The sequence below is a fragment of the Schistocerca serialis genome, chromosome 1 (genome assembly GCF_023864345.2).
Source record: "Schistocerca serialis cubense isolate TAMUIC-IGC-003099 chromosome 1, iqSchSeri2.2, whole genome shotgun sequence".
NCBI classification, from domain to species: domain Eukaryota; kingdom Metazoa; phylum Arthropoda; class Insecta; order Orthoptera; family Acrididae; genus Schistocerca; species Schistocerca serialis.
In genome coordinates this window covers 1,158,989,588-1,159,015,268 of record NC_064638.1, presented here as the reverse complement: position 1 = coordinate 1,159,015,268, position 25,681 = coordinate 1,158,989,588, and the positions used below count along the sequence as shown (strand labels likewise).

The following is a 25,681-nucleotide window of genomic DNA, read 5'->3' as shown; positions in this document are numbered from 1 at the left end:
TACATTTTCCTAATGTTCTAAGAGAACCTCAACTACATACCTGATAAAATAAATAACACATCAAACCATTACGTGACTAAGGCCAAAAGATTTTGCTGCTTATCATGTTGCAAATTTCTCATCAGCACTCTTCTGTATTTACAGGTCAACTGCAGTCTGAAGTGATGATAAACAACAACAGTGTATGTCCCAAATTAGTGTGGGCCACTAGTAACACCCTTCCACACTCAGACAAATGTTCATGTTCTGTGTGCGTTCATTTGAAGCTTACAAGCATCAGTGCCATAACTGCAAAATTCAACCACCAACTTTGAACTGCACTCATCAGTGGTGATCACTGAGCTACTGGAATTGATCTTTAGTAGCACAGTAGTCAATTAAATCCCTTGACAAACCCAACACAAATTTGTTAAACATAGAGCATTCATTAAGTATTCTGGTTATTGAGAAGTCAACTCCACACTTTTCACAGTTTCATGTGATAAAAGTTCTCAGAAGGCCAGTGATTTTAGTTCCTTATTTGACGCCAGCATTCAAAGGCTGCCAGGTTGTAGACGTCTTACAAACCTAAGAAATGTGAATGTCAATGGCTTAACAGTTCCGTACCTAGTGATACACCTGTCAGAAAACGTAAGTATAAAATTATTTTGTACATCAACTTTAAACAGTGAATTTTGCGTTAGTATAAATATTGTCCTGCATGATCTGAAGCCTGTGGGTTTAAATACACTGTATTTTTACATTTCACGTTTGACAAGATTGCTGACTTTCTAATATCAGACTATTAAATACCAACACCTCATGTTAATATTTTGGTTCAAACCTGACTTTATACTGGACCACAGAACTGCCCACAACTCACATGAAAAACCTAATTTCCCAAGTCACTGTCTTAAAAATAAGACCTTAACGAAAGATGGACAGTTGACTCATCTATTCCACATGTCCTATTCTCAGATAGAAATTAGCTAACACAGTCGAGTTTAATTCTCATGTATCAGTCTCTTTAATCCAAAACTACTGTTACACAACCTGGAGCATAAGATTATTATCCAGTCTAAATGAATATTTTCATCTAAAGTAAATTCAGAAAAAAATACTTACTAGTACAGGGATGAAAAGACTAGCTCTATGTCACATTTACAGCAACAACAAGGACGAATGTTTTGTAAACTGTAGGTAATGAGTTTTCAGGAAATAAGATGAAGTCACGGAAATGGTTACTTGTAATCAAACTCAATAAACTGACCCGTCAGTAAAATTATATTTTGACGGAGAACCCACAGCAAAAGAAGCGATGTTTTGCTATCAAGCATACCATTAATGCACATTTTTATGCTTCTCCCTAATGATGACTAGTCAATTTGTTGATTAAAATTCCTCTTATTCGTTTAGGAGTTCTTAAGTAAGTATCACACAACTTAAAAGACAAAAAAAATTTTATTACATAAAAAGTGGATGGACAAGCACCTTCCAATTTTTAAAAAAAATAAGAACAACACTTACAACTTTAATGACGTCACAATCAAAATTTTAAATATGTCATTTTTTTCATTTGTGGATCTTAGTACTCTTCTCCTCCTTCGCCTTCTCCTTCAATAGAGTCCATACCGACTTCTTCGTAGTCCTTTTCAAGGGCAGCCAGATCTTCACGAGCTTCTGAGAACTCTCCTTCCTCCATACCCTCACCGACGTACCAGTGCACGAAAGCTCTCTTGGCATACATCAAATCAAACTTGTGGTCAAGGCGAGCCCAGGCCTCTGCAATTGCAGTCGTATTTGACAACATACAAACAGCACGCTGTACCTTTGCAAGATCACCACCAGGTACCACAGTAGGAGGCTGGTAGTTTATCCCCACCTGTAACAAGTAAAGGGGAGTTTAGTAAACGAACTCAGTATCTCCATTATGTGCCTTACAATAGTGGATCAATTATTAAATATTTAATAGCAATATAGCAGTCACACAAACCTTGAAACCAGTTGGACACCAATCCACAAACTGAATGGTTCGCTTTGTCTTGATAGTTGCAATGGCAGCGTTTACATCCTTCGGCACTACATCTCCTCTGTATAGCATACAGCATGCCATGTACTTTCCATGCCTAGGATCACATTTCACCATCTGGTTGGCAGGTTCAAAACAGGCGTTTGTTATTTCTGCCACAGACAGTTGTTCATGGTAAGCCTTCTCTGCTGATATGACAGGGGCATAAGTAACAAGTGGGAAATGGATACGAGGGTAGGGCACCAAGTTGGTCTGGAATTCTGTCAGATCCACATTAAGAGCTCCATCAAAGCGAAGAGATGCCGTGATTGAGGATACAATCTGGCCAATTAGCCTGTTCAGATTGGTGTACGTTGGGCGTTCAATGTCTAAGTTACGGCGGCAAATGTCGTAGATAGCTTCATTATCGCTCATGAAAGCACAGTCTGAATGTTCCAAGGTGGTGTGAGTGGTTAGGATGGAATTGTACGGCTCTACAACTGCTGTTGATACCTGAAGAACACAATTATGACTTAGTCACAGAAAACTACATATTTCGCGAAATCTCTTAATGACAAGCTTCAGTTTTGACGAAACGTTCTTACCTGAGGAGCTGGGTAAATTGCAAATTCCAGTTTGCTCTTTTTGCCATAATCCACAGACAGACGTTCCATCAAGAGTGAAGTAAAGCCTGAACCAGTGCCACCTCCAAAGCAGTGAAAGATCAAGAATCCTTGAAGCCCAGTACATTGGTCAGCAAGCTTGCGAATGCGGTCCAGTACAAGGTCCACTATTTCCTTTCCAATTGTGTAATGCCCACGGGCATAGTTGTTTGCAGCATCTTCCTTACCTGTAATCAACTGCTCTGGATGGAAGAGCTGCCTGTAGGTGCCTGTACGCACCTCATCTGCAAAATGAAAAACGTAAAACTTCAGATAATAACTGTAGTTTACCACTGAAATAATTTATAGGCGTACACCACGGAGTAGAAACAGCGTATGCTGCCTAACTTACCAACAACAGTCGGTTCTAAGTCAACAAATACAGCACGGGGTACGTGCTTCCCAGCGCCGGTTTCGCTGAAAAATGTGTTAAAGCTGTCATCGCCGCCTCCTATAGTTTTATCTGATGGCATCTGTCCATCGGGCTGGATACCATGCTCAAGACAGTACAGTTCCCAACATGCGTTACCAATCTGGGTTCCCGCTTGGCCAACGTGGATTGAGATACATTCACGCTGAAAAAAATATATTAAATGACCATATCGTCAAACATTAAGAGTAAAGATTTTGTGGCTTATTCAAAATACTAGAATTGTTTCCTAATACTGTCCTGAAGAAATGTGTATCCGCGTGAAGTTTGTGAGTCAATACAAGAGGGTTCGTTGTTAAATGTAGCATCTCTGGCTAAGCAAATCGCGATCGAAACCACAACGCTTAACTGTCCCAACAGAAGTGAATTTAACTATGAAAAATGATAAAATGTCAGCCGGAACTTCATCGAAATATCGAAGCTGGACGATGAATCATTTCAAATCATCAACTCTCAGCCATTAATGTCGTTCGATTTTGTTTTAAATTTAGATCGGATGGGAATAATTAATTTCGGCTGACCACAAACGTGAAATTTAATTCTGCTTAAGTTATGCTCTTGTGGGAATTAAGACTTACGTACCAAAAATTGCGCGGTAAATGCATTTCATTTTGTGTACTGGGGCCGGCCAAATTTGTAATTTCAGATACAGAAAACAATACTGAAACGCTTCGTGCTTCATCTGATCCAAAAGCTATTCTCACAACTAATCGCAAAAAGTTTATATGATCATTCATGTTCTTCCCGTTAACAGTCTTTAACACCTTAACATCAAACTACGAACATTCCGGTGTAAACTTTAACAAAATCAAGTCCCTCAACTTCATTGCCTATTTCACAAAATTTGGCCCGAGTTAATGAAATCAATGTTAAGAAGTAACTTACCATTTTGTTGTCGCTCGATAGAATTCAGCAAAGTAAAAAACGAAATCGCGAACTTTGGCCGCGTCTGAAATGTATGAAGCTGTCCAGCTCCGAAGTTAAAGTCACAGCTGCGTCAGATTTTAGATATGTAAACTCCGTAGTGAAGCATGCATTGGAACTTCTGATTGGTCGCTGCGCTAGCTGATTTCAAACGCGCTCTGCTATTGGGTAAATTGTAAATCATTCTTGCAGACGAATTACAGCAGCAGCCCATGCCTTAAATTGGTATATTTTTTGTAATTTTGGAAGCTATTGCTGCCTTTTATTTCTTTGAAAGTGACAACCTGCCAACTTCGTACTCATTTACACGTGTAAAACGGAAAATAACCTTAAGGTTCCCCAAAGGTAAATACGTGTGTTTTATGTAAACATTGTACCTTGTGATGGCACCGCCTGTGACCTGACGTCGGAGGAATTTTAAACTGCGACGTTTTCGTTTAGAATGCGCCCAATTACGACAACAGCACGGAGTGCTGAAAATAAAAGAAATGTTTAACTAAACAACTATACACGCAACACGTGAAAATCATTTTAATGAAGTAATCGTAGTATTATCGAAGTGTTTCTCTGATTTGTTTTGGTAGAAAGATCTTCAACTAATAAGTACAGAGAGGTAAATCGACGACTTATGTTCAACACAAATAATATCCGACTATATGAACATTCGTTTAAGAGATCTGTAAACGATAAATCCGACAGCGTCATTCATCCTTAACGAGTAAGCCTACATTACGAAGATTATTGCAGTTCAGCTTGTAAAAACAAAAGTGTTTACAAAGAAGTCGTTCAAAAGTAATGTAAAACCGAATTTGTAAAAAGCGACACGTTTACTGAGGATTAAATTCACTGTAGCAAAAATCTGCAATGTACTACTGAGGTCGTTTGTAGTGGTGTATCCAGAAGACAAAGTTTGAGGTGGTGAACTTCAGTATTATTGAAGATAGATCCACTGCTCTTGTTCCCTTATGAGGACCCTCACTAATTCTGCATGTATGCTCAACTTCGTATGTGGAGGAAGCTCAGACAGATGTAACAAACTCATCTAAAATTGAGAAACGTATCTTCGCTTTTTTTGAAAAAAGGAAAACTTCTTTTCAGTTTCAAGAATGAGAACATGCTGGAAAGTAATGCCTCCTAAAATTTTACTCTGTTCTCAATATCGGTTGAGGTATTAAATGGTATGCATATTACTCGGTCGATTTCCCGAACCACCGACGCAAGTTTCAACCCTAGAGGACACCAAATTGCAGTGTGTAATATGATGGTGTGTTTACCAACTACGAGGTGCGTGGGAAACAGCGGCCTTAATCAAGTTTCCAACCGTTCACCACATACGAGTACCGCGACATCTGCTGTAATCATTGTCATCGATCATCCTCCGTACAGTCCTTACCTGACACCATCCGATTTCCATCTGTTACCAAAACTTAAAAACTACACCTTCGAGGCCTTGACTTTGATATTGATGAATCGGTGCTAGCAGAGGTGAGGTCATGGCTAATTCAACAGAGTCAAACATTCTACAGTGACCATATCAACAAACTGGTCTCTCGTTGGGAGAAATGTGTTCGTCGCCAGGGTGGCTATGTTGAGAAATAATTATGTAGTCATGAATAACACTAAAGGCTGTTTAATTTAAGAAGCTCGAAGAGCATCAACGTGAAAAATTGGGAGGCCTTACTTTTCACATGCTCTCGTAGTTTCTCATCATAATTTGTCTTCTGACTCTTATTTCTGCGTAGGCGCTTGAAACATTTGTCTTGCATTGTAGGCTTTGTTTGGGTTTCAGGTTGTGCTCCTTGTCTCTGGATATCATCTAAATTATCTCCATTATTGGTAAACTGCTCTTCAGTATGACAGGTTTTGTTCGGTTCAGCCTCATTATCGCTTGTATCTTCGTCATCAGCAGCATTACTTTGCGTTTCATTATCAGTGTTGCTTCAGATGTTTTTTGTACTGATGGTATCCTTCAGGAAGATCAACTGAGTGAAGAAAGGCCATCGTTTAGATGTCCCCGTTTTCTGTCAGATGTATTATTATTACATGTTTTTCATTTTCCCATAACTTCGTCATCTTTCCTTCATTTAGCAACTGCAAAAAAATTATACTACCGTTGTGATATCTGGTACTTGCGTTATTGACATAACTGTGATTTTTTCACAACGATCTCGCGAACTATTCGTCATTCAAAACTTACCGTTTTTCGTGGCAGTTTATTTTACTTGTCATTTTTATCATTACAAAATTCCTCACGAGTTTGACGGTCTAGGAACAAATGGGATTTAACATAAACCTGTCAAATTATATCAGAAGTGGTTTAAGGTCCTTAAGTGGCAATGACGTTCCACCTGTAAATTTGCCTTCATGTTTAGCCTGTGACACAACCACGACTCATCTCCTGACTCACTTAAATTTTACTTAGGTTATTTTACAGGAAAGAGGCAGAGAATCCGCCATACTACAGCTGTCCCTCAATACCAGTAAGAATTGTTATTATAATAATTCTTTAAATATAACGCAAAACGCTTTTAGGAATTTGGGCCAAATAAGGAAAAACCACAAGTATAATACCGTCTTCATTGGTCACTGTGAGGCGTCTTTTGGTCCCACAGGCATCTTTGTGCTTTGCCAGGCTCATTAGCTTCTCGTAGTCCATCACTGTGTCGCGCCAACTGACTCGGAAAATCCAAACATTTGAAGGTTTTGCAGTGTCATGCGTCAATGAACAACAGATGATGGGCCCACCCGCAGTGCGGACGTTCCTCTGTGTGTGTTTTGTTTTGCCAGAGCATTCTCATACAAAACTGTGCTATGCTTCGTCTCAAGTTTGCGCACCCAGTGCATAGTGGGACCTTAGCTCTATGATGGTTATACAACAATTATCGTAGACCTGCAAAGAATGAAAGTTCTTAAAAAAAAAGCCTAGGGACCTAAAATTAATTATCCTTTAGTAATTTCAGAGCCAACATCCTACAAAGTTTTTCACTACTCTAGTTCATTTCACAACGCATTTTACATGTGTTTTATATAATTTTACGTCATTTTATTGATATTTTCATGTCTTTTTACTTATGATTTTTCAGGTTTTTAAGTCATGAAAATCCGGGCCTACGGTTACAGGTCCTTTTTCATATTTGAAAACTCAGGTATCACTAAGAGGCAGCTGTTCTTCCCCAAACCCCCCGCCCCTCTCTCTCCAGCGCCACCATCCCCTGCTGGATTACAAAATGAACAACGTGTTGCTGCGCTTAAGGCCGTCCTACGCGATCTAAACGCAGATGGGGATTGACATCAGTTGAGCTGTAGTGCAGAGATCATTCACTTAGGGATGCGTACGAAAACGTATCAAGAAAATTAAAGGCATGCGAAACATCTGGCTATGGGACAGACCACGTCTACAACACTAAAATCCCGTATTTCGAGTTGGTAGACTATGTATAAAGGAAACTGAATACCGGAGGAAAGGCTATACAAATCTGGTGGGCTGAACTCTTTATTTAGTATTCGTTTATCTAAAACGTCACAGCAGTGCTTCACATTTACAAATTGCATACATACAGTTTGGCACAGAAGGAATGGTTAACACTCAGGGATATGGCAGAAATGATCATCAGAAGAAAAGAAGTCTAGGAAACGTGGACACTACAATGGATACCTTAAGACTTACGAGCACTTCTTCATCTTCGATACTGTGAAACAAATCTCTTTACTGCAAGCCTTCTGATTTCCATATTTAGAGAGGTGGTAGTATTGACGAAAACAGGAAAAAATGCCCCGTAAACAGAAGCTGTAAAATGCAAACCTCCCCCCTTCCCCCCCCCCCCCCCCCCCCGCCCCACACCCCGTAATTACGCTTCTCCACTTTCTTGGTAACCTCCAGTATCAACATGCTCCTGTGGCTGTACATATTGCTGGGTAGCTACTTTTCCCCGCCAGTTATGAATCGTGTATGTAGCTCTGACGATTTCGCCAACTATACTATTCGATCAAAAGTACCCGCACACCCCTATGTGATGCGGAATTGACGACCAGATGTCATGTGAGGAGAACCCTCCAGTATAAAAGGAGGTTTGTGCCCAGGAAGCGTCAGGTAGAACTCTTCCTTCATAGTGAACGTGTCGGGGCTCGATGATGTAGAACTTGCACGTACTGCCATTGCAGTCACTATGTGCTGAAAAAAATGAAGAAGAAGCAAGAGGAAGTGGTAATGAACGAAAAAGTGGCTTGGAGGAAGGTGTTCTACACACGGCCACACTAACGTGCTAACAGATCTTGCAGCAGAGCCAGAAGACTATTGAAATTTTTTAAGGACGAACGAGGAATCTTTCATCGAATTGGGAGACTTTTACACAAAAAAGATACTTTTCATGTACTCATCGGATTACACTTCCCACAACGCTGGAAGCGATCTATAAACCTGAAAATAGTAAAATACGAATGCAGTATTATAGAGCATCGGTAGGTGGGGCTGTTATGTATTTCTGCAATAAATAATTCAAGCTTCTGAAACGAACAAATAAGCAGTTGCAGTGTTATTTCCCTGCACTTACACACTTTTGTCGAATGGCTCCACAGCTAATTACTGAATAAGCAATCAAACTACTCCCCTGAAGAATACACTTCAACAGTTGCTGTCTTTCATCTATCTGTTCTTGATGTATTCATATTCACATCGCTTCGCTGCATCGGTTATTTACGTGTTCAAAAATCACAAAGTCACTGCAGGAACTGCCGCGCATTGCACAGTACCACCCTTACACGGAACAAATAAACTGAGCGAGAGTCTATATATTTAAAATTCTGCAGTCTGTTTCAATGTGTGTCGCAAACCGTCAATACCGCTCTCAGATGGTCAATTGCGCAGTACTCAGTGTCCGTACATATTATAAAAAAGGATGTATGTATATACGTATGTTCCACATCTCCTCCTAAACCACTGGACCGATTTCAAACAAAATCGGTACACGTACTATTAACTGTCTGGAAAGAACCGCTATCATTATAAGAACCACCCGAATATCAAAAGGGGGGAAGATGTGTAGCTCACGAAGATCGAAATATTAGTAGTTTATTCCTCCAGAATTTGAAAATGAGACCACTTCATGATTTATACATAATCATCGCGAAAATGCTCCTATCAGACCGCAAAAAGTAGAATATGCTCCTGTTTATTAAAAGATTTGACTGAAACGTGGGTACATCTACATGGCTACACTGCAATTCACACTTAAGTGCCTGGCAGAGAGTTCATCGAACCATTTTCATACTACTTCTCTACCATTCCACTCTCGAATGGCGTGTGGGGAAAAGGAACACCTAAATCTTTCCGTTCGAGCACTGATTTCTCTTATTTTATGATGATGATCATTTCTCCCTACGTAGGTGGGTGTCAAAAAAATATTTACGCATTCGGAAGAGAAAGTTGATGATTGAAATGTCGTAAAAAGTTCTCGCCGCAAAGAAAACCGCCTTTGTTTCAGTGACTACCCCCCAACTCGCGTATCATATCAGTGACACTCTCACCCCTATTGCGCGATAACACGAAACGAGCTGCCCATCTTTGCACTTTTTTGATGTCCTCCGCCAGTCCTACCTGGTAAGGATCCCATACTGCGCAGCAATATTCCAGCAGAGGACGGACAAGTGTAATGCAGGCTGTCTCTTTACTGGGTCTGTCGCATCTTCTAAGTGTTCTGCCAAGAAAGCGCAGTCGTTGTTTCGCCTTCCCCACAACATTATCTATGTGGTCTTTCCAATTTAAGTTGCTCGTAATTGTAATTCCTAGGTATTTACTCGAACTGACAGCCGTTAGATTTGTGCGATTTATAGTATACACAAAATTTATCGGATTTCTTTTAGTACCCATGTGGATGATCTCGCACTTTTCTTTGTTTAGTGCTAATTGCCACTTTTCGCACCATACAGAAATTCTCTCTAGATTATTTTGTAATTGGAATTGATCGTCTGATGATTTTACAAGACGGTAAATTACAGTGTCATCTGCAAACAATCTAAGGGGGCTGCTCAGATTATCATCTAGATCATTTGTATAAATCAGGAACAGCAGAGGGCCTATGACACTACCTTGCGGAACCCCAGATATCACTTCTGTTTTACTCAATGATTTACCGTCTATCACTACGAACTGTGACCTCTCTGAGAGGAAATCACGAATCCAGTCACACAACTGAGACGATACTCCACATGCACGCAATTTGATTAACAGTCGCTTGTGAGGAACGGAAATCGAGGAATATGGAATCGGTCTGAGATCCCTTGTCGACAGCACTCATTACTTCATGGGAATAAAGACCTAGCTGTTTTGCACAAGAACGATATTTTCTGAATCCGTGTTGGTTATGTATCAATAAGTTAATTTCTTCAAGGTGACTCATAATGTTCGAGTACAGTATATGCTCCAAAATCCTACTGCAAATTGAGGTCAGTGGTATGGATCTGTAATTCAATGGATTACTCCTATTTCCTTTCTTGAATATCGGTGTGACCTGTGCTACTTACCACTCTTTAGGAGCAGACCTTCCGTCAAGTGAGCGGTTGTATATGATTGTTGGGAAAGGCGCTATTGTGTCTGCATACTCTGAGAGGAACCTGATTGATATACCTTCTGGACCGGAAGACTTGCCTTTCTTAAGTGATTTGAGTTGTTTCGCAACACTTAAGATATCTACTTTAATGTCACTCATGCTAACAGCTGTTCTGGTTCCGAATTCTGGAATATTTACTTCGTCTTCTTTTGTGAAGGAATTACGGAAAACTGTATTTAGTAACTCCGCTTTAGTGGCACCATCATCGGTAACATTTCCATCGCTATGGCGCAGTGACGGTATTGACTGTTTTTTTGCCACTGGTGTACTTTACATACGACCAGAATTTCTTTGCGTTTTCTGCCATATTTTGAGACAATATGTCATTGTGGAAACTATTGACGTCCGCACTAAATTTCGAGCTTCCGTGAAACTTCGCCAGTCTTGGGGATTTTGCGTTCTTCTGAATTTGGCATACTTTCTTCTTGCTTCTGCAACAGTGTTCTGACGCGTTTTTTGTACCATGGTGGATCAGTCCCGTCTCTTATTAACTTATGCGGTATGAATCTATCTATTGCTGTCGATACTGTATCTTTGAATTTGTGCCATATCTGGTCTACGCTTAGATAATTAGCTTGGAAGGAATGGAGACTCTTACGCATGAAGCGAATTTTTATCTGCTGTTTTAAATAGATATATTTTGCGTTTATTTTTAGTGGTTTTAGTTGGTACGGTTTTGAGCCTCGCTACAATGACCTTGTGTTCACCAATCCCTGTATCCATCATGACGCTCTCTATTAGATCAGTATTTTTTGCGGTTAAGAGGTCGAGTGTTCTTTCGCAACCATTTACAATTCGTGTGGGCTCATGAACTAATTGTTCAAAGTAATTCCCAGAGAAAGCATTTAGTACAATTTCGGAAGATGTTTTCTGCCTACCACCGGCTTTGAAAATTTTCTCAAAAATTTTGGCATGCGCACACATTTGCGCTCTTTTTAACATCTTGCTTATCTCTCACTTCCACAAGCTCCCCTAGCTGTAACTCGCTCTCACCCACTACTCTATCGCTGGAAGTCTCTCATAGCCATCCACTCCCAGTTGCCCTTTCTCACTCACTCATTTAGCCCAACTCAGTGTCACTATCTCCTCGTGTCTCTCTCTGTTCTTGTCTCCTGTCTCTCAGCCACGTTCTCCTTCTTACTGTCGTACTGCTACAGTCTCGTCTCACTGTCGCTGCCTCCCTCTTGCTCTCTCTCTCTCTTACTACTGCTATCTCATTCGTTCCTTCCCACAACTGCTGTCTCTTCTCGTTGTCACTATCTCTCTCTTCCTTGTTGTCATTGTCATAGACTCTGTTTCTCATTATCACTGGCTGCCACCCACTTCCACTCTCTCCTTGTCTTTATTACTTTCCCAAGGACCCTGTTTCCTTCACTCTTTTCCTAGCGTTCTCTCACTGTCAACTATGTTTCACTGTCATTGGTTCCCTTTCTGTCTCTCACACTGCCATTGTCTCCTTCGTTCTTTCTACACCACAGTCACTATCTACTATCTTCCAGTACTTACTACACTACTGGCCATATAATTGCTACACCAAGAAGAAATGCAGATGATAAACGCCTATTCATTGGACAAATATATTATACTAGAACTGACATGATTACATTTTCACGCCATTTGGGTGCATAGATCCTGAGAAATCAGTACCCAGAACAACCACCTCTGGTCGTAATAACGGCCTTGATACGCCTGGGCATTGAGTCAAACAGAGCTTGGATGACGTGTACAGGTACAGCTGCCCATGCAGCTTCAACATGATACCACAGTTCATCAAGAGTAGTGACTGGCGTATTGTGACGAGCCAGTTGCTCGGCCACCATTGACCAGACGTTTTCAATTGGTGAGAAATCTGGAGAATGTGCTGGCTAGGGCAGCAGTCGAACATTTTTTGTATCCTGAAAGGCCCGTACAGGACCTGCAACATGCGGTCGTGCATTATCCTGCTGAAATGTAGGGTTTTCAGGGATCGAATGAAGGGTAGAGCCACGGCTCGTAACACATCTGAAATGTAACGTCCACTGTTCAAAGTGCCGTCAATGCGAACAAGAGGTGACCGAAACGTGTAACCAATGGCACACCATACCATCACGCCGGATGATGCGCCAGTATGGCCATGACGAATTCACGCTTCCAATTTGCGTTCACCGCGATGTCGCCAAACACGGATGAGACCATCATGATGCTGTAAACAGAACCTGGATTCATCCGAAAAAATTACGTTTTGCCATTCATGCACCCATGTTCGTCGTTGAGCGCACCATCGCAGGTACTCCTGTCTGGCACCCATGTTCGTCGTTGAGCACACCATCGCAGGTGCTCCTGTCTGTGATACAGCATCAAAGGTAACCGCAACCATGGTCTTCGAGCTGATAGTCCATGCTGCTGCAAACGTCGTCGAACTATTCGTGCAGATGGTTGTTGTCTTGCAAACGTACCCACCCATCTGTTGACTCAGGGATCCAGACGTGGCTGCCCGATCCATTACAGCCATACAGATAAGATGCCTGTCATCTCGACTGCTAGTGATACGAGGCCGTTGAGATCCAGCACGGTGTTCCGTATTAACCTCCTGAGCCCATCGATTCCATATTCTGCTAACAGTCATTGGATCTCGACTAACGCGAGCAGCAATGTCGCGATACGATAAACCGCAATCGCGATAGGCTACAATCCGACCTTTATCAAAGTCGGAAACGTGATGGTACGCATTTCTCCTCCTTAAACGAGGCATCACAATAACGTTTCACCAGGCAACGCTGGACAACTGCTGTTTGTGTAGGAGAAATCGGTTGGAAACTTTCCTCATTGCAGCACATTGTAGGTGTCGCCACCGGCGCCAACCTTGTGTGAATGGTCTGAAAAGCTAATCATTTGCATATCACAGCATCTTCTTCCTGTCGGTTAAATTTCGCGTCTGTAGCACGTCATCTTCGTGGTGTAGCAATTTTAATGGCTAGTAGTGTACTTTTGCGTCTGTTACCCACTCTCTCAACATAAAAAGCGTGAATATGTTTGCATGCCAGAATTTTTGGGAAAATTTTTGAACGTGTTGTGGGAGGTGGAAGGAGGCAGCTGGTATCCCACTTTTCAGTCAGTCTTTTCATAAACAGGAGCATATTCGCTTTTTTTGTGCTCCAATAGGAGCATTTTTCGTCAGCTTCGCTTCTCTTCCCTGCACGCCAAGTCATGTCACTCATATGAAAATATCTGTAGACATCAGTAAAAATTTGATAGTTTACTTATCTGAAATCGAAATAACGCAGCTAATTTTACATCTCAGACCCGATTTTAACTGCAAAAAAAATTTGCAGTGTGCTTCAGTACTGCAGCAAGGGGTTGCCATAACCTTTCTGATGATAACGAAGACATTTTACAGCATATTTTTCCGTGCTACGTCACTTTATAAAGTACGTTTTCCCCTCACAAAGGACTGGACGTATACAAGTAAGGTAACTTTCAGCCTCTGTACCTCGGAATCGAATAAAGATATCAAGCAAATTTTCCAGATTGTTCGAGATTGGGATCTTAGGAATATATCATAAGACTATCAACCATTTGCTGTGCATAGCCGTCTTGGAATCCGCGGCTCAGTTTTGGTACCCAAAAATCATATTTTTTGGATGTTTCCCATTATGGCCCATGAACTAAATGGTGGCTCCATAAGCCCCATTAAAGCGCATCACAGACCACATATGACGCAAAAAAACATACGATTAGCTCCATTTGCCTAAGCTGTAGGAACTGTGTAAGATTCAAATTTCGACCATGTATTGTAGGATGTTTACAGTAAGATGAAATGGTCCCTAGCCGAAGGGCTATCCAAAATCCTTGACCCTACCTTTCTACCAGCAACAGAACCTGAGGTATGAACCCCGTACAAATCTCGTTTTTATGGGTGTTGTTTCGAGACATGTTATAAGGTGGCGCTCGCTGTCGCATGGGTCGCGATTTCAAACCTTTACGAAACTTTTTCTCGCTGAGAGCCCTCATAAAATGATAAAAGTAAAGAAGTTTATCTCTTACCCAGTTTCACTGTTCATGCAGTGAAACTACCGCATTAACCACGACGTTTTAATTTGTTACTTCTTTGTATTCGAGATATATTTTGCAGACAGTATTCACACAGTAAACAATGAGCTACGTGAAAATGAAACTGCAGAGCGAAAATCGCTAGAGATACAGGTGAAATATGTGCACAAATACGTGTGAAGTATTTTAAATGTATGGGAAATATAGAAGAAAACAGAAGCTTTTGAAATGTGCTGTTACAGAAGAATGCTGAAGGTTAGATGGATAGATCACGTATCTAATGAGGAGATACAGAGTAGAATTTGAAGAAGAGAAATTTGTGGCACAACTTTACTAGAAGTAGGGATCCGTTGGTTGGACACATTCTGAGCATCAAGGCATCACGAATTTAGTACTGGAGGGAAGCGTGGAGGATAAAAATCGTAGTGAGAGACCAAGAGAGGAATACACTAAGCAGATAAGAAGATACAGATGGATGTCCGTTGCAGTAGCTACTTGGAGATGAAGAGGCTTGCACAGGATAGAGTAGTACAGAGAGCTGCATCAAACCAGTCTTTGTACTGAAGACTGCAACAGCAACAATGTGTGAAATATATTTAACATGTGTGTATACAGGCAAAGCCACCAGTTAAAAGCTCATCCTAAACCACGGGAAATACGTCAAACAAGTTCGGTACGCATATTATTTATACCCTGGAAAGAAATGCTATGAGTAGTATATAAATGAGAGTTATGGCTCAAAGAACACATTGATTAAAATTCCAGGATATAAACCAAGATTTTAATTTCACCATATCCCCAACCAAAAATTTATCTACACCCATAAAACGAAATTTTCATTTAACTAAACATAAATTATTCATTTAAAATTCATTATTCTAAAAACTAAATTAAAAAATAAATAAATAAAAATTTTAAAATTTATTCAAATTTAATTACATGAATCGAACAGTCTTTATTTTCTTTTTTACCTCAATATATAAAATTCGGTCAAATAATCTTCTCTAATTTTTCATCATCTCTTGAAAAGATTTTAGTATAATGATCTGGAATACCAATTTCAAATTTATTATCTAAAAGTAATAAAACTTTTTCACCATATTTAGTTGACAAAATGTCAGCTTTTGAAACATTGTAAGATTTATGGTTTTTTTCTGTTCTGATAATTTAGTGAAAACTTCTGCACTACCATTACTATAACTGATAAGATTTTCAGCGCTATAAATTTTGTTGATTTTGTTTTGATTTTATTTATATAGATAAAATTTTATGTTTTTAAAAAATTAAACCGTTTTGATAAATGGGAAGAACAAAAAATGGACAACATATGTGAAAGAAAGTAAATGAAAGAAAAATGGAAGTAAATGATGATTGACAAAAAATGAGGACAGCAAAAAATTGACAACATATGTGAAAGAATGTAAATGAATGGAATAAATGAATGAAAAATTGAAGTAAATGGAGACTGATGAAAAATGAGGACAACAACAAATGGACACCACATGTGAAAGAAAGTAAATGAATGAAAAATGGAAGTTCAAAAATGGCTCTGAGCACTATGGGACTTAACTGCTGAAGTCATCAGTCCCCTAGGACTTAGAACTACTTAAACCTAACTAACCTAAAGACATCACACACCTCCATGCCCAAGGCAGAACTGTAGCGCCTAGAACCGCTTGGCCACACTGGCCAGCAATAATGGAAGTAAATGGAGATTGAAAGGACAACGAAAAATGGACAACATATGTGAAAGAAAGCAAATAAATGAAAGAACATGAATAAAAAATCTGTTGTCCATTTTTTGTTGGCCTCAATTTGCATCAGTCCCCATTTACTTCCATTTTATTCATTCATTTACTTCCTTTCACTATGTTGTCCATATTTGTTTGTTCTCATTTTCCAAAATGTTTTAATTTTTGAAAGCTTACAATTTTTTCAACACAAATAAAACCAAAACAAAATGAACAAAATTTATAGCACTGAAAAATCTAGTAAGTGAATTTAACTGTTATAGTAATGGTTGTGCATAAGTGTTCATTAAACTATCAAAACTGAAAAATCATAAATCTTACAATGCTTCAAAAGTTCAAACTTTCTCAACTAAATATAGTGAAAAAGTTTTATTACTTTTAGATAATAAATTTGAAATTACTCTTCCAGATCGTTATACTAAAATCTTTTCAGAAGATGATGAAAAATTAGATAAATATATTGGCTGAATTTTATGTATTGGGGTAAAAAAAATAAAGATTGTTCGATACATGTTATTGAATTTGAATAAATTTTAAATTTTTTTTAATTTAGTTTTTAGAAGATTAACTTTTAAATGGATAATTTATTTTTTTGTTAAATGAAAATTTCGTTTTGCAGGTGTAGATAAAGTTTTGGTTGGGGGATATGGTGAAATTAAAATCTCGATTTACATCCTGAAATTTTTAATCAATGTGCTTTTTAAGCCAGAACTCTCATTTATATACTACTGCTTTGGGTCTAGGACCACCAGCCTTCTACTGGGGTGGGGGTGATAACATCGAGTGAGAACTGGGAGGAGGGAATGGACACACAGAGGGAGAGGAGGAGGAGATGGACAGAGATAGGAAAGAGAAGGAGATCGACAGAAATAGCGGCAGAAAGAGATGGGTAGTGAGAATGGGAGGAGGCGATAGACAAAGACAGGAGAAGGAAATGGACAGAGAGAGGGTGAGCAGGAGATGAACAGTGAGAGGGAGGGGAGGAGATCGGCAGAAATGGTGGGAGAAAGAGATGGGTAGTGAGAGTGGGAGGAGGAGATAGACATAGAGAGGAGGAGAAGGATATGGACAGAGAGAAGGGGAGCAGGAGATGAACAGTGAGAGGGAGAGGAGGAGTGAGAAGTAGGAGACGAACTCTATGTTTGTCTCCTAGGAGGAAACGGACGGTGGGGCAAGGATCTGATGAACATAGAGAGGGGAAGGAGGAGAAGAACAAAGGGAGGGGTAGGAGTGGAGGTGGAGGAAGTAGATTAGAGGGGGTGGAAAAGGTGGACAGAGAGGGAGAGAAGGAGGAGCAGAGTACCCATGTAAACGTAGATGTAGAGATGGACAGGGAGAGGGACAAGGAAGAGATGAACCAATAGAAGACTGGAATAAGTCTACACCCGTGCAACGCCGGGTGCTCCAGCTAATAGAGCAGTAAATATTGAGCGCCTGAAGATCCATGCGCCCTAGCAGACGTGTGCTCTTCAGATTTTACGCTACTTGAGTACCTTATCGGCGCTTCACACGTCTATCTCGTCGCAGAAAGGCTCATGCCAGACGAGCAGTTCGGGTTTCAGCGCGGTCACTCCACCATACATCAGCTGCTACGACAAAGTCGTCCTCTCACGGGTCGTGAAAACGCACATGGACGAGGATATGGTGACGTCACGCCATGGTACTCCACATTCCATTACAATGCGAAGCGTGAAATGAAGAATTTGGCTCGTCAGATTCTTGCTTCGTGGAGAGTATTGTGGCCAATGAGATGGTTTTATGTCACTATTCAGAACTTACGAGATGCCATATTTTATGGGGGTCAAATTCCGTATTTGGTGGTTTCTTTAATTATAGCAAACATGGTATGAATAAAAGCTGTATCACAGCACCAGCACACTGAGAACCTCTTGAAAAGGGTACGATTTGTTATAATGAAATGACAGGAAACCACTAACTGGCTGTTAAAAGCTTGCTGTATTTGACGTTTTTAATGTTATAACTTGTGTACTATGTACCGTTTCAGTGCTACAGCATAATGATGATCCATCAAAAGCGCGTCTTTTTGTTACAATATGTCATAGTTCAATAGCGTAAATGATGGCATAGAAACTTCTAAAGAGACAGGTAGCAGGTTTGTGGCTAGCTACTGTCAGTTTTTTTCATCTTTTGTGTTCTAATTGATTCCGGTTCTTTCTTATTAAATAGAAGTGTTCTCTGCAATAATCGATGTTGTTTATTATAAACAACGTATTTGCTCCAAATCTTGTTGCATAGGCCAACGACTGGAATGTTTCTCCCGTCACGAGCAATGTAAATGTGACTGCTAGTCTGTGTCAGAAATCAAACACAAATTACACACTGGAAGTTGTTGCTATTACGAAACTTTGTGTAAAATATACAGAGTACAACTAAATTCCTTTTACAGACATCGAGGACAGTTTCCTTACACCAGAGAAAATCAATATCCAGTAAGATATGCACTAAATCATCTACGATACTGTGAAGATACAGCTCTTTTACTAAACAACTGCTCGTAGCTCTTGAAGAATGCATTTTAGAGCTCATATTTACTGGACATTTTTCTTATTTTGGTGTAAGAAACCTGTCCTCGAAGTCTGTATAGGGAATTTTATTAAATCATGTACATACTTATCTCTTGGCTTCATGGAGTGTCTCTTGTTTGTATCTTGCTGGTTTATATCTTTTTCGGTGATAGTTAGCGGATTCAAAAAGATATCCTCCTCCATTAAATTCCTAAGCGAATCCCGATACTGGAACCTATGTGATGAATTACGTTACTTCAGTGTGATGGTAGGTAAATCAACATCGAGTATATGGATTTATGAATGCGCAAACTGACATTAGACACTATACTTTATCTATATTCGATTTAAAATCGAAAATGAGACGAAGATTCAACTGCGTTAGCGATTAGCTTCTGCTACAAGGGCCATTTCAAAATTTCTGCACACTGTGCATGCGACCGTTACGATGGCGTCATCAAGTTTAAATTCATGTCAGTTGTGAGCAAGACTTTCGCTGTGCTGTCATTATGTGTGTTTGCTGGTTCACGTGGCTGTGTCGTGAGCAATTCAGTTTTAAAGTGGAAGCTGAAATCGAGTCCGGTCGGTTTACATGTAATGACCAGCGTTCCTACATCTGCATAGATACTCCGCAAGCCGACGTGCGATGCTTGGCGGAGAGTACCCTGTACCACTACTTATTATTCCCTTCCTGTACCACTCGCAAATAGAGCGAGGGAAAAACGACTGTCTAAATGCCTCCGTATGAGCCCTAATTTCTCCTATCTTCGTCGTTCTTATGCACAGTTTATATGGCGGCAGTAAAATCGTTCGGCACTCAGCTTCAAATGCCGATTCTCTAAATTTTATCAGTATTGTTTCTTGAAAAGAAGGTCACCTTCCCTCCAAGGATTCTCATTTGAGTTCCTGTAGCATCTCCGTAGCACTTACGTGTTGTTCGAACCTACCGGTAACAAATCTAGCAGCCCACTTCTGAATTGCTTCGATGTCTTCCTTCAATCCGACGTGGTACGGATCCCAGACACTCGAACAGTACTTAAGAATAGGTCGCAACAGCGTCCTATATGCGGTCTCGCGGTCTCCATTGCTGGTGAACCACTCCTTCCTAAAATTCTTCAACAGCAAAATCGAATTCCTACATGGAAAGAATCCGATGGAAATTTACAACGCTTTGTGAAAAGTGTGTAGGAATAGTTTAGTGGATCGTGGCACAGTACCACGGTGGTTTGTTCGTTTCCGTGAAGGTCGGGTAAGCATTGAGGACATCTGAAGAAATTGAAGACCATCAGCTGCTCAGGTTACTGACAATGACATTTTGAGAGAGGATCGATGAAAAAGGTGTGACGAAATGTCTGACACTTCAGTTTACAGAATCATAACTGAAAAGCTAAAGATGAAACAAATTGCTGGCAGATGGATTTTGCATGGTCTGACTGTAAAACGGAAAGTGGGTAGCAAAATAATCGCAGAAGATTTGCTTAAACGTTATCGAACAGAAAGAGAATGGCTTCTGAAAAGGGTTGTTGCACTAAATGAAACTTAGTTACGGCATTTTGAGCTGGAACTGAAATCTCAGTCGTCACAACGTGGGAGCTCTGACCCTCCAAGCCCGAAAAAATTTCCGGTGAGATTGATTATGATCTTTGCGATGATATGATGGAGTCATAGCTACAAACAGAGTGCCCCAGGGGCGTATCCTACAGGCTCATACTACAAGCTGTTTCTGCAAAATGTTTTGCGCCCGAAAATTTGTCAAAGAAGACCAGATTGCTTGTAGCCGGTGTTCTCATTTTGTACAATAATGGAAGACCACATACTGCCCTACCAGTGGGAGAAACGCTCGACACATATGAATGGGAAATACTTCCCCACCCCCAATATAGTCCTGATATGAGCTCAATAGACTTCGAGTTGTTTCACACATTGAAGGAATAGTTCTTGGCAAATGTTTTGATACAATTCATAAAGCTTCCAGTGAGGTGGCTCGAGTAATCAGGTAGCTCAACAATGAAGCTGCCGGAATAAGGAAGTTGCCAAAACATTGGGAAGCTCTCATAAGCAAGAATGGAGATTATAAGCCTTGTAAAGGTATTTTGTAAAATAAAGTATTTTCTTCAATTGCATGTTTCAGTGTGCAGTAGTTTTGAAATGACCCTCATAGTATGTATCTCAGACTAGTGTACAGCGTTATGTAGTGTCCTCTACAAGCAATTCGTTGTTCAAACCACCGACGGGTCCACCATCTTCTTCACGTTTTTCTCTGTTGTTCTTCAACTACCGCTAACAGAGTTAATACAGCTATTTTACGCGCGTTCATTTTACTGAAGAAACTGGGTGATTTGCGCACCAGATGCAAGCGGAATCTGCCGCTAGAAAGCGCTGTCGTCGCCAGTCGCGATGAGGAACACCACATTTGCCATGCTTCACGATGAGAAATATGTTCCGTGTGAGAACGGCTTAGCAGAGGAAGCATTCTGCGCCGTGGAGCGATACGAGTACTTGTGTGCACTTCTGATCATTTGACACTATGTGGCTTGATGACCTCCTCTACAAACTCTTTCCTGTAGGACACGTGTGAAAATCTTGCAGAGCTGTCTCGCAGGACGCTCGTTTCACGTCCGGACAGACTGTGGAATTTGCACGTGGCGTCGAATACTCATCGGTGCACCGCAAGCTTCTGTCCTTGGACCACTGCTCTTCTGTTTGTACACTGCCGACCTGCTCCATACGGATCCATACGGATCGATCGAAAGTCGCCCGATACTCAGACGATGCGGCTATATACAGTCGCAGCACGTAGATACGGATGATGCAGCGGAGATTGCAGGCCGCAGTAAATGACCTGGAAGACTAGCCAACGAAGTGGCGACTGGTGTATAACGCCCCGAAGGCGCAAGCCGTCGTCACTGGTCACAAGATGGTTGCAGCAAAACTCTGAGAAGTAACAGATTGGGAAAGACCCATCCCATGGTGTGACACTACAAAATATGAGGGCACGACACCAGACAAATGTATTACGTGGCGCCCACACGTCGAAGAAGTTCTCATAAAGGTACTGGGTAGAATCAGGATGCTTTACCCAGTGCTACATCCGGGACCATTTCCTGAACGTCTGAGCACAATCATGCACAAAACCCTCATACAACTAGTGATGACATATGCAGTAATCATATGGAGGAATACTGCAGCATTTAACCCGCAACGTCTGCAGTTGGTACAGAAGAGATCGCTCAGATGGGCACTCCATCTACCAGGAGAGTACCCCAGCGACGAGATCCACGTCATGGCGTACGTCGTAGCGCTGACGCTGTTGCAGCCTTCCAACTCCGAGAGATTGCCAAACGCGAAGATACATAACTTCAGAAGAGGAGAAACATGGTGAGTACCCCTGCATTGGCCGCACCAGCATCGTCAACAGCACTGATGAAGCCACTGTTTCATAGCAAAGAAACACCACAACAAAATGTACAATCATAAAGGCCGGAAACTAATGGCTGACAAAATGCAAATCATGGAAAGAAGAGCAACAAATGCTGAAACATTACAAATTAATCAGAAAAACTAATGCCTAACAAAATGCAAATTATGGAAAGAAGAGCAACAAATGCTGACACTTCCCAAATAAATCAGCAAACTTACGAATAGAGGTTTCAGTAGTATGAAGAGAGTGTGTGTTATAAGTGGAGAAGCAGTAACGACAGAATAAGTTGGTCGAGAGAGCTCAGTGACTCTGAACATGTCTGTGGATGTTGCCTGAGTAATCAACCAAGGACTTGTCAATCCTTCCAGAGCTACCCAAGTGGATTATTGATGTCGTGAAAGTGAAGCGGAAATCCGAAAGAACAACCACAGGTAAACCTACATCAGGTAGACATCATTTACAACATGGTCAGGGCTCATCGAGCATTGAAGAGGGTAGTTGTGAAAAAAAAAATCGCATGGAGTCAGCAGGAGGAGTTACGTGAGAGAACCAAAACGTTAGCAGAGCGGTTCTAGGCACTTCAGTCTGGAACCGCGCAACTGCTGCGGTCGCAGATTCGATAACAAACTTCTCAAAAAACAAACTTCACACTTAAATAAAGAAAGAAAATAATTAAAACTTAATAATAATAATAATAGTATAAAAATATTCTTCTCTTGTCAATATAAACATATTTTTGAGAATAATGTGGAAGAATATAAAAATATAAATTAGTAATACAAACTAGCATAGAACCAGAATAACGTGGCTGAACAGTAGGCAACAAATTTAGATAAAGGAAAATTTTTGACTGACTTAGACAACGAATCAATCATTGCCTAACTTCAGTGCAAAAATTAAGTTCGAAGGGTGGTGATATGTAAAATGTCAGGCAAATCCAACACCTTCCATGAAAACCCTGACATGATAAGCAAATCCAGTAGTATGTCACATAGCTCCGAATAAATCGCGACATTAAATTAACCAAAGTAATACGAGTAACGAGTGAGCAAATGGAATACCTCAGACTAACACAAGAATGTCTAAATGCATGTCATACCTTCCCACCGTAACACAAACGCTGTTCCGAGGGGAGAACCGATAACAGAAGCCGAGAGCAGAACCGTGTTAAGCTAGAACGCCCTACGATAAGGGACGGACACCCACGTCGTCAGCTAACCACCAGGACCACCCGCCAGCCCATGTTAAAAGCTAGAGCCCTCCAGAAAAACAGTATAGATCTTAAGATAACACTAAAAGGGCCACACCAGCTGCAAGTTTTAGCGTGAGAGTTTTTTGCGTCTCTGTTACGTTGCAAACTTTGAAAACATTGCCCAACCACGAAAAGTATAACGTTTCTCATTGGATAGACAGAATTTTTGTAGGCGGAGCTTAAGGTTAACATTGAGACCCTGATTGGTCAGATGAAAACACAGCCAGATAGTTTTTTTTAAACCAACTTCGGTATATTGTAGTAAGGAGAAGTTAGGAGACAGCTGCTTCCGAGACGGCGAGTTGTATAGAGCTGCGTCGCCCGCCGCCCTCTGACGCTGCATAACCAACGACAAGGTAATGAACGCACGCGATGCCGCATAACAGCGCATAAAGTTTCACTCAGAACTGCAGAAGTCTCATCTGTTACACCCCCGTTCTGCGCAATACTAGTGTCGATCGTCAATTAAAGCTCAATGTATTCACATTTGCTACGTGAAGGAAAAAATCTGAAACGCGATGATTTTTCTGTTATATAATTATTGAGAAGCCACATCAGCCACTGTAATTTACGACAAGATAGATAAGTAATTAACGATAATTGAGGGTCACTGTAGACCATTTTGATGATTTTCTCTTTTATGAAACTTAACTTAAATCTAGATTATAGATGTGATATTGCATAGGTCATCCTTTGATCCATTGTAGAACTTGGAAACCCATTCAGGGAATATTCGTTCACATTTTTGTTGAACGCAGTTGGTTTTTATCATCCTGTATTAAAACATTTCCTTTTATTAATAGTGCAATCTATAAACAATGTTTTGTGAGTAGAATAAAATTTCCAATGGTAAACTTAACTGCTTTTTGACTTTATTTTACCAGCTAACTAAAAATAGGAAAGCTTGAACCCCTTCCACTAAATTTAATTAGTATTAAGATTCTTTTACAGGGAGTACAGTGGAGCTGATGCTGAAATCATTAAGTATTTGGTTATATCATAGCTAGTCTCACTGAACTCTTCTGAACTCTACATGTCATGTGTGGTCTGGCGTCTCCTTACCAACAACAGGTCCCAGGTTCAAACTAGTCAATTCCCTAAAAAAAACACGCTCAGAGCGTCGTGCGAAAGTGCTAGGGAGACATGACATAGAACAACAGACACCACACAGAATGTTAGAGAATGGCGACCCTGCCAGGATGGTAAAATACCATGATTGAAGGTCGACCACATGCCTAACTAGGTCAGAAAAATATCTTGTTGAAAAATTTTTATAACAAATTTTTTTTCCTAAAGTTATAAATAGTCGAAAACAGTAGCTGCAGCGATAGATAGTAAGAAAGTATTCAGTAGAGCATGAGACATTCTAGCAGAGACAATAGCATAATTAAGTTATGAATTTTAATATTGTTAGAATTAAGTTTTCTCTCCAATGCAAGCGCACAGGTGGCGGATACATCGTTGACAAGTTGGTTCTGACCCAACAAGTAAGTGAATGGATTGTCAACTCGTGCGTGCAAAAAGTTTATGAAACGCGTGAGATCGTTTGAGCGCATGTTGACGCGAAGTAGGGTGCGTGAATTGCTTTTAAAACAGAAAATAAGGGATTCGGAAAGATTAGCAATGGCAGATCGAGACCTTGACCGAATTGAGGTAGAGACCCAACATGAAGATGGACAGAGAATAGAGGACAGTACAACAGACGATGCAGTATCGCGAGAAATAGGACAGATAACGCACCACAACGAGGATAATGTACGCCAAGGCACAGAAAACCTAGGTCAGCATACGACAGAGGAGCAGGAAAGTAGAGAGACAGCCGATGAGGGTTCTATCTTGCGTCTTGAATACGTAGAACCCATAGTTCAAGTAATCAGAGCTCCCGCACCACAGAGTACAAGGAATTCGAGCTGAAACGTGTCACCGCACAGTTCAATGCAATCGGTTGGAAACCAACACTTGGGCGAAAACACAGAGCGTAGGACGTCGGAAGAAAACGCAATAGGACCCACCAATCTGGCAGGATTATTACAATTAATGAAGGAAACCATGACAAGACAAAATAAAGAAATTGCGAAGCAAATTAAAATTCAGA

The 25,681-nt window shown here is 40.6% G+C and overlaps 1 protein-coding gene across 1 annotated transcript; it reads right to left on the bottom strand.

Annotated features, from left to right (window-relative positions):
* Window positions 1-1,564: 1,564 nt before the first annotated feature.
* LOC126418109 (tubulin alpha-1 chain-like) lies at window positions 1,565-12,305 on the bottom strand. Its single transcript, XM_050085168.1, has 5 exons — window positions 12,285-12,305; window positions 3,002-3,224; window positions 2,593-2,894; window positions 1,973-2,500; window positions 1,565-1,861 (listed from the first exon to the last, which is right to left on the bottom strand). Exons 1-5 carry the CDS (start codon window positions 12,303-12,305, stop codon window positions 1,565-1,567), a joined length of 1,371 nt encoding a protein of 456 aa, XP_049941125.1.
* Window positions 12,306-25,681: the final 13,376 nt, after the last annotated feature.

Coding starts and splice junctions, on each gene's coding strand:
- LOC126418109 (XM_050085168.1), bottom strand. CDS start 12,305: ATGCCCAGGCGTATCAAGGCC. Junction 2,895..3,001: donor CTTAGAACCGACTGTTGTTG/GTAAGTTAGGCA, acceptor TTCATTTTGCAG/ATGAGGTGCGTACAGGCACC. Junction 2,501..2,592: donor CAATTTACCCAGCTCCTCAG/GTAAGAACGTTT, acceptor TGTGTTCTTCAG/GTATCAACAGCAGTTGTAGA.